General features: G+C 31.8%; 1 protein-coding gene across 1 annotated transcript; it reads left to right on the top strand.

Moving 5' to 3' along the window:
- Positions 1 to 618: 618 nt before the first annotated feature.
- LOC106779253 (albumin-1-like) lies at positions 619 to 1,344 on the top strand. Its single transcript, XM_014667331.2, has 2 exons — positions 619 to 726; positions 836 to 1,344. Exons 1-2 carry the CDS (start codon positions 675 to 677, stop codon positions 1,162 to 1,164), a joined length of 381 nt encoding a protein of 126 aa, XP_014522817.1. The 5' UTR covers positions 619 to 674; the 3' UTR covers positions 1,165 to 1,344.
- Positions 1,345 to 10,523: the final 9,179 nt, after the last annotated feature.

The following is a 10,523-nucleotide window of genomic DNA, read 5'->3' as shown; positions in this document are numbered from 1 at the left end:
TGTAAAGATATTGTATCACCATTTTAAATTCATGTCAAATGCAAAGTGCAATAAACAAAGTAAAAATTATGAATGTAGTTATTATATCATGCAATTTGTGAAAGCTGGTTTTAAAAGAGAACAGGATGAAGTAATATTTATGACCCACTATTACATGTATAAAATAATTTATTATTCATAGTCTAATTTTAATTTCAATTAAGTTTGCAAATATTACTTTAAAAATGTATTAGCTTATTGAAATTAGAATATAAATATAAAGTAGTTCAGAAGTTAGAGTATATTAGTTTATTAAATTTTATATTTTTATCAATATTTGCTCCGAAGATTAATTAATTGTTGTTATATATTTTATAATTTTGTATAATTTTATTTGTATGAAGTAGCAAATGTGATTGTTTGTAAAATATATTTCAAATTCAACATTTAAAAAAAATTAACATCTAGGCACGATTGTAAAAAGCCATATTTGTTTCCCAATATTTTTACTTTTTATCTTTTCTAGCAACGATTGTAAAAAGCTTCAGCATGCAGCTCGAGTCTCGTACAATCAATATTTTAATCGTGATAAATCTTATCCAAGAAAACACAGTAATGCCTATAAATTGCTACATGCATCGAAGAGACTATAACACATCACAAAACTCATAAGAAAAAATCTGCAAAACTAAAGAATGGCTTATGCTAGGCTTGCTCCTTTGGCTCTCTTCTTGCTTGCCACTTCCAGTACGTAGCATTCTATTCTTCTTCATATTTTTTCATCATTTCTGTTTATTTCTTTCAGAACTACACAAAATTATTCATTTGTTCTGACTTTGAAACATGATTCTTATAGCATTGTTTCAGATGAACAAGATAGAAGCAGCAGACTGTTCAGGAGGTTATTGTTCAATGTTTGCGAATAAATCGTGCGGAACTGATTGTGTCTGTTTCCCTTCGGGAATAGTTTTTGGTGTCTGCATTAAAGCACCTAGACCTTCATTTATGGCGAAGATGATAGACGGACATCCGAACTTATGTCGATCTGACGATGAATGCATGATGAAAGGAAGTGGCAACTTCTGTGCTCGTTATCCCAACAACATCGATTATGGTTGGTGCTTTGACTCTGATTCTGAAGATCTTAAAGGTTTCTTGGCCATGCCTGCAGCAATCACCAAGTAATACGTGTATGCCTGTGAAAAAAGTGGTCATGCATGCATTATGCATCTTCTACTACTTTATTAAATAAAGGCTTATGATGCCTCTACTGCTATAAATAAAACGACTGTTCACCAACTCGTATATTGGTTACTTTAGATTCCTGCCACATGAGTTAATAAACAAGAGCGTTATTCTGAGTAATTTCTTTTGTTGGAAATACGTAAGAAAAAAAGAGACAAAAAGGAAAATCGGTTGGTTCGTGCATCAGTTTTTTAACCTAATACAACTTTAATAGAATAAAGAACATATAAACTTTGGCTTCTAACAAAGACAGTCAAATTATAAGAAGCATTTCAACATGTTAACTCTAAAAACTATTGTTAACTAACACTCATAATTATGCGTGCCGAGGTTTTGTCCTGTTGAAAACAAGTACATATGCATCACTATTTTCTTGAAACTGAAAATTGGGTTCAAACTCAAAATGTTTGGTAAGCAAACATCCTTGTACATGAGGATAGTTAATTTTCAATATCTATCTACCTTCTTAAATGCAGATTTTCACCTTTATTAAAATTTTTACTCAGAATTAGAACAACGTTAAGAGATAGAAATATATTCAAGGTATGTTTCATATATGTTTTTTGTCTATCCTTTTCGTACACTCAATACAGTAGTTCTGCCAAGACATAACATAACTTCTGACTCTACCTTAAAAGACACATCTCTAGAAGAACGTCACAAGTTCTGAGTAACAGATTTTTTTCAAAGAATTTTATATAAAAAGTACTGTAAGAAAAAAATAACAACAAGAATTATATTATTGTAATACGTTCATGTTGCTTCTCTCTAAGCTCTTTCTCTTAAGATTTGTCTTTGAAAATAAAAGTTCTTTTACAAGTTTTCAAAATATCATTGTATTTATTTCAAATCCTCTCAAAGAGAATTAAACATTTTGTTCTTGTAATGTTTCAAAACACATTTGTGTTTGATTTAAAAAATAAGTAAAATACTTGTAAGGTNAACTCAGTGGAGTTAAGACCGTCTAGTCAGATAGACTAGTGATATCAAGAGTGGTTATACTTGTCTAATCAGTTGGTTAGTTATACGTCCAGAGTGGTTAAATTGTTTTATAATCATTCGTGATAAGTAGAACACCTTAAAGAAATTTAAGAGAGAACTGGATGTAGCTCGATTTGGAACGAACCAGTATAAAACCAAGTGTGTTTTATTGGTTTTATTTTTCAAATATTTTCCATTAAACACTATTTTAGAAACTCAAGTGGTAACATCTATTGTAGATCGTCTAACACTGATTTACAAAAAGTTAAAAACTCTATTCAAATCCTCCGTCCAACACTGATTTACTAATTAGATATATATTTGTTTTTTGTTAAACATGTTGAGATTGAGTTTAAAGGTGTTAACCTTCAACAAATATTAAGTGATCATTAGTTTCTCGTTTAAGATTTAACACATTGATTTGTCTAATATTTCTCTAATTTTAAACAACTTAAACTTTATTTAAATTTGTTTGAGGTTGTACTCAGAATAATTCTAGTGAATTTTGAATTGTTTAGTGGAACAATTTAAAAATATTAATCTCTTTTTATTAGTTTATTAGTACATAAATTTATAAATCTACATTTTATATATTTTACTAAATTTTGGTTCATTACATTTGTGTTAATGTGCATGTATGTTTGTAAAAAATAATCTTGTATCACTATTTTAAATTTGTGTCAAATGCAAAGTGCAAGAAACAAAGTGGAAATTATAAATGTGATTATTATATCATGCAAAGCTGATTTTAAAAGAGAATAGGATTAAGTAATATTTATGACCCACTGTTACAAATAATTTATTACTCATTCACATACTAATTTTAACTTTAATTCATTTTTGAAAATATTTGATGACATATAGTCTTTGATCAAATGTATTAGCTATTTTAGTTTTTTCAGTAACCAGTTTTAAAGGTAGATAGATTTGGTTTTAAAGTTGTAAAAATTGTATGAATAAAGTCATATCCGTTAAATTGGACGATAACTGCATGTTGATGTGACATTTTTTTTTTCTCTCCTATTTTGTGTCCAGCTTTTTTCTCTCATATTAATGGTTTCCATTTTATTTTTCTTTTTTCTAATAATCAAATCCTTTAATTTCTTTTTCTCATTGTTCTCGCCTTAAGGTAAATAAGGATTTATGTAGCTGAGGCACCGCTCCCTACAGTGGCTCCACGGGTACCGTCTCTCCTCTGACACCTCCATTGCCAGCCGCATCTCCTTCATCTAATATTTTAATTATAATTATATTTTCTATTTTAAAATTATAATTATATTATTATATTATTAAAAATCGTGTCTATCTAATGTTTCTCTTTTTAAATCGTGTCAAACTAACTTTTTTTCCTTTAATGGAAAGTGACTGCGCAAACGGAGACGACAAGGGAACAGCGCAAGTAATAGCTTGACGTGAAGACTGATGACAAAATTTCCACGTGCACCTCGAGGCTCTCTTCTTGTTTTTTCTGTTTTTGTTCTTTCTTTCTTCTTTATTCTACAAATATGTACATCTTTCTAAATATACACATATGCAATATATAGAAAGTTTTCTTTTTCACAGTTTGTCTTCACCAAGCATGAATGCAGCGTCTGAAACATAAAATGAACCAAATATACATAAACATAAATGAAATTTTAAAATAAAATAATAATATTTATGAGTGTGAAATGGTAGTATAATAATCCATCAGTCCTACTTAATATATCACTGCACCTTAGCATATATATTATATATAAATGACCAAGAAATCCAGCAGAATCACGAATCCTAACTTATTCTTGTATGTAAGAAATCATTACTTGTAAAATGTAAGAACAAATTCAATGACCTCATTTAAGATAATGTGATTTTCATTTTCTTTTTGAAACGTGGACTAATCTATTGTTTAAATTCAATTGCTTAAAGCTATAGATAAAAAAACTATAATTATAGATTGAAAACTATAATTATTTTAAGGAGTTAACAAAAACAATAAGATAGAACAGTAGAGAGTAAGTAAATATGAAGAGAAGATAATGAAATATCATTAAGAATTTAAAGCTGCACAAGGAATTTAAGGAGTCTAATAGAATTTACAATCTTAAATCGAATGGTTAAGAGTTCATATACACTAAATGGTAATTCAAAAAGATTATACCGAATGGCCATACAAAAAGNGTTACACCGAGCGGTTATCTACTCTATAAAATCTAATCTAAGGACCGGACGGTCCTCCACTATCTTCAGGTTGTTCGTTTTGTAGAGCTTTCTCCAGGGAGTCTTCAACATCTTCTGCTCACATTCAAAGGAATGATCATTGTAGTGAAGAGAACGACCGAACGGTAATGTACCNAACGACAACATAGACAAGANAGGAAAATGTCTCATACTCAAACATGAGACATTTCCCTTTGGAATTCTNTTACATCTCCATCATTATTCAATTCATCAATATTATCAAATTCATAGATTCAACCATTTCTCAAAACATGTACTAATAGCTTCAATCAAAGAAATCAACATAACGAAACTTATATTGCAACCAGGGGTAAAACCGAACGGTCTAAGACCGAACGCTATTTAACAATAATTGGGACCGAATAGATTCTAAGACCGAACGCTATTTAACTTCAAGCAATACACTAAAGACTTTAAACTTAATATTATAGTTGTGACCGAACACTGATGTTTTAGACCGAATACTTAGAGCTTAGGCCAAGCACTTTAGAATAATAAGTTCTCTTCAAGAAACCGAGTGCCAGTACAAGACCAAACACTCTTTAGGAGATTGAATGTNAGTATAAGACCGAACGTTCTTCTAAAGAAATAATATAAAATTTAATATTTCAAAGACCAAATGCTAACCTAAGGTCGAGCACTACTAAAGTCAAAGGATTTGTTAATTTAGCTATTAAAAGATCAACTGGAATCTCATTCAACCTATACTTAATTTTAGTATTAGACCGAACGGTCGTTAACTGAGATCCTCTACAGAATTTATTCTAGACCGAAGGTACAAAGGAAGGACCGAACGGTTATATACAAGACTCTTGATTAATTTACAGCATCTACAGATTTTATCTTAACCCTAATTACCACACAATACTTAATAATTTGCCAAACAGTACACATTCAACCAAGCATACAATTTCATCAATTCACCAAAGTCATCAAACATAGGCTATTCAATCGTTAAACGTTTCAAACAATTGATATAACTAAATTAAATAAGCTTCCCTTACCTTATAGTCCTGCTAGACTTCTAAACTCTATGGCTTCCCAAATTCAAAGTTGTCCAATTGAAATTCTGATCGGTGCAAACGAAAGGCCTTGTCACCGGAAGTATTTAATCTGAAGGAAGTTTGGTGATCGGAGAAGGAGCAAGGTTAGAAATCTAGAGAGAAGGTTGAAGGCTTTAGAGAGAAGGAGGAGAAAAATGGAGTTTCTGGAAATCTGATTTGAAGAAGAAGAAGGGTTGCATACAGAAAGTGGCACCAATTTTCAAAATTCAACTTTAAATACAACCTCCACTAATATCGAGGGGCGGGGAATTAAATGAGTGACAGTTTTGTCTCCTACTAACCTAGGAAATCCAGAAGGAGTGACACGTGTACTCCACTAAAGTGGAACATCTAAATGGGACGTGACAGTATAAATATCTAAAAAAAATATGAAATCATATAAATTTGATATTAATCTATCATAAAAATATCTAAAGCATACAATAATATAAAGTAAGAGATGAATGAACTTAATGATATATGTTGACTAAATAATGGAACAGAACACTTTTCATGTGGAACAAAGTTAAAATCAGATTACCAAAAACAAAGTTTGGGAAGGAAATAAAGAGAAATAAGGAGACACCGCCTCCACTTTCATATTTTCATTGAGCATATACTTTTAAAGTTTAAGCGGGTATATATAAGAAATAAGGTATTAGATTAATATATATATATATATATATAAAAACTTACTAGAACATTCAAATATATAAAATTTATAAAATAGAAATATAGTTCCTAAATATTTATAAAACAAATAAAATATTCAAAAAGCCAATACCATTTCTTTAAAATTGTCTTAAAGAAAAATACGAGTACTATAAAACGCATAGTAAATGTTCTTAATTAAGTCTTTTTTGTGAAAAATGACTCAGTATTATCACTGATTGCGGTGAACGATATGAAAAATTATGATCCATGATTTGGTGATAGGGGAAATTTTATTAACATGATAGCATTTGATGATGTATTTTATTTATTTACCATTTTAAAAAACTTTATTTTAATCAAAACACAGTTTCATTTAGGAAAAATTGATTAAAAGTTAGGGATTAGTGGTTTGATATTGGGTGCGAGTCAATTGGAAAAATTTGGGAATCCACAACAACCAAGTCTCGGAAAAACCACAATGGCTCCATCCTCCATCGCTGCCACTACCTCGCACCACCACCATGCACACGCCGCCGCAAGGCGGCCGCCACCACCACTATTATGCTGCAAAGCCCTTTTCAGGCCACTACCGGCATAAGAATTGTGCCACTCAACGCGAGAACCTATAACCACTGCACCGGAAACCTGTTCTAAACCCAAATTAAGCAAATCGCGTCTCCGTCACTCTCTAATCACCTCTACCCGCCACCTAAATCATCACCGTGAATCTTCATCTTCTCCAACAGAACCACCATGATTCCACACCTGAAACTCAGAAAAATCCCAAACTGAAAGAACCCTAAAAACCTAAATCACCACTGTGACAACCTCTACATTCTCGCTCCTCGCTGCCACTAGCACTAACGCGAACCCAGCCAACCATTCGAACCTTCATCTCACCACCATAGAGCATCAACAGCGCCACGGAGGAGAACATGCGAAACCCTATCGCGAAGAGAGGAAAGGGCTCGAACCCTAACGTGACCTTCCTTGCCGCCGTCGTGCAACCTACCTCCATCAACCTTCGTCTTTGCGCTTCTCAATTATCAACAACCCGAACCTACAAGAAGAATACCCAGAGAAGAAACCCCCAATTTCCAACCACAACAACAAGCCTCGAAAAACCCCTATTTTTCCCAAATTTCCCCACACTCAACAATAAAACCATTAATCCGTATCTTTTAGTTTTTTCTAAATAAAACGTACTCATCAATCAAACCATTAATCCCTAACCATTAATCAAGCATACAATTTCATCAATTCACCAAAGTCATCAAACATAGGCTATTCAATCATTCAGCGTTTCAACCAATTAATATAACTAAATTAAATAAGCTTCTCTTACCTTATAGTCCCGCTAGACTTCTAAACTCTATGGCTTCCCAAATTCAAAGTTGTCCAATTGAAATTCTGATCGGTGCAAACGAAAGGCCTTGTCACTGGGAGTATTTAATCTGAAGGAAGTTTGATGATCAGAGAAGGAGCAAGGTTAGAAATCTAGAGAGAAGGTTGAAGGCTTTAGAGAGAAGGAGGAGAAAAATGGAGTTTCTGGAAATCTGATATGAAGAAGAAGAAGGGTTGCATGCAGAAAGTGACACCAATTTTCAAAATTCAACTTTAAATACAACCTCCACTAAAACCGCTTGGTCCACTCTCTGCCTGCCACCTGTCTTCCACTTTCTGAAAGCTCTCATTCTCCCTGCTGCCACACGGTTATCGAGGAATGGAGAATTAAATGAGCTGACAATTTTGTCTCCCACTAACCTAGGAAATCCAGAAGGAGTGACACGTGTACACCACTAAAGTGGAGTATTTAAATGGGACGTGACAGTATAAATATCTAAAAAATATGAAATCATATAAATTAGATATTAATCTATTATAAATAATCTAAAACATACATTAATATAAAGCAAGAGATGAATGAATTTAATGATATATGTTGACTAAATATTGTAACAGAACACTTTTCATGATGGAACAAAGTTAAAATCAGATTACCAAAAACAAAGTTGGGGAAGAAAATAAAAAGAAATAAGGAGACACCTCCTCCACTTTCATATTTTCTTTGAGCATATACTTTTAATGTTTAAGCGGGTATATATATAAGAAATAAGGTATTAGATTAATATATATATATATATATATATATATATATATATATATNCCTAAACTAAAGACGAAATGTAAAAGTCAAAATATTTGTTCGAGAGTCTGTGTCTAAAAAACTATTTACATCGCAGAAGCACCCTTTTTATAGGGTCATAAACAATTGAAAAACATGAAAGAGGGAAAAAGGGAAGAAGAAACTTGCACGAGACGCTTTGGGCTTCATCTTGATCCAACGGCTTCCATAAGCTTTGCTTTCCAAACCCTCCAATCAACGTAAGCTTCAGTTAGCTTCATCTCCGAGCAGCTCCTTCGGTCAAGTCGTGATCTGGTTAAGTGCTGAAGCTCCTCTTCTTCTCTTTTCTTCTTTCTCGCGCGTCAAGCCCTAGCATTCAGGGTTGGCTCTTCTCTTTTGCTGCCAAGATTATGCTCAAAGTGTTCAAGAGTTAACTTCCTCGTTTTTCCAAAGTAAAGCATAGCCAATGACCCCCTAAGGTTGCAATGCCAAAACGCTGTCGTTCCACTAATTAGAATCAGCCCAGTGGCCTAATTCCTAGTATTTTGCATCAAACCAATTCTCTTCCAAAGACAACTTCAGCTAAGTTTTTTTCACAATGCACCGTATTACTTATCCATGGACCCAACCAGTGCGGCCCAATTTCATTAGTAATCCAGCACAATTCCTTTTCAATTGATCCCACTGGTAACAACAGCTTTCCAGCTTATACAAAGTGGCCCAGTGCAGTTTCATTTCAGCCCAATCACTACAGCCCAATCTGCAGAAAATTAATCAACAATTAAAGAAAAGAAAAAAAATCATTTCAGAAATAAAAACATGTCTAAATAAAAATAAAGGAAAGAATTTCTAAAAAAATACTAATTTTCTAATGATTTACAAAAACTAAAAATTACATCTAAAAACCTATTTTTAACAACAATTTTACAAAACTAAATAATGTAATGAAAAACTAAAAACTCTCCTAATTCTAAAAAATTAAAAATAAAAATACACTAACAAAGACTTTTAAACACAGAAAAATATGAAAATATTGAGAGTTATCAACCACCTAAGGTATTATGCAACCTTGGACCATTGTTCCCACCATTTTTTGCACCATCCAACTCCAAGAAACCATTTCCATACATCCTTCTAGCTTTGGTCCAACCTAACCAAGAAAATTGCTATAATTTAGTATCAAGAACTTTGGTTCCTCAAAACCTAATAAGAACTTTTAAATTAATCTTTTAGATTATTCTGACTCAAGGTTTAAGTAAAATTTCTCAAAAAAAAAAAAAATTAAAATCTCAATGAATTTATGGCTGGGACCTTTCCTTTTTAAGTATCACGTAATAGTCTTGGATCTAGAATAGATTTTTTTTTTGTATTTTTGTATTTGGCTGCCCCTATTTGTCGCTCCACGGCCAGCTAATATTCCAAGCCTCACATTGCATCCTACTTTTATACTGTTCGTGCGTTGTTATAATTTTATATTTTAATTTTTATTTAGTTTCTTTATTCATTTTTAGTAAAATGTGTTACTATTAAATTAAATAGAATATGAAGTTAAATATTAATAGCTTTTATTAATTGTTTTTCTAAAACTAGATCGTCTATGCAAATCTTATTTTAAGATTTAAGAAATAATGTTTAATCGTCTAAAATAAATTATAAAAAGCACTAAACGTTACATTTTAAGTATCTTAAACGATATAAGAGCGTCCAATTAGAATAGCGTCTAAAATGAATAGATCAAACGAAAGTTTAAACAATACTAAAACTTGTTTTTCCTAAATGAGATATGTTACTCAGATAGACTGCACTAGACAACATACTCAAATCTTGTCTAAATGCTAAGGATCGTCTAATACTTTAAAGCATATACTTTCTAATATTTCTTTGTCTATTGCGTTGTGTTTTCTTGTTCTATATGCAGATTTTCTCCTTTATTAAAAAGTCTGCTCATAATCAAAACAACGTTAAAAGATAGAAAGATATTCAAGGAATGTTTCATACATGCTTTCTGTCTATCCTTTCCATACACATAGTATAGGTGTTCTACCAAGACACAACATAGTTTCTAACTCTACCTTAGAAGATACACCTCTACAAGAACGTCACAAGCTCTGCGTAACAGATCTTTTTCGAAAATTTATATATAAAGAGGACTGCATGAAGAGAATAACAACAAGAATTATATTATTGTAATACATTCATGCTGCTTCTCTCTAAGCTCTTTCTCTTAAGATTTGTCTTTGAAAAAAAAAATTCTTTTACAAGTTTTCGAAATATCA

The sequence above is a fragment of the Vigna radiata genome, unplaced genomic scaffold, assembly GCF_000741045.1.
Source record: "Vigna radiata var. radiata cultivar VC1973A unplaced genomic scaffold, Vradiata_ver6 scaffold_198, whole genome shotgun sequence".
NCBI classification, from domain to species: domain Eukaryota; kingdom Viridiplantae; phylum Streptophyta; class Magnoliopsida; order Fabales; family Fabaceae; genus Vigna; species Vigna radiata.
The sequence above is the reverse complement of the archived record's forward strand: the minus strand, read 5'-3'. Positions and strand labels throughout refer to the sequence as shown.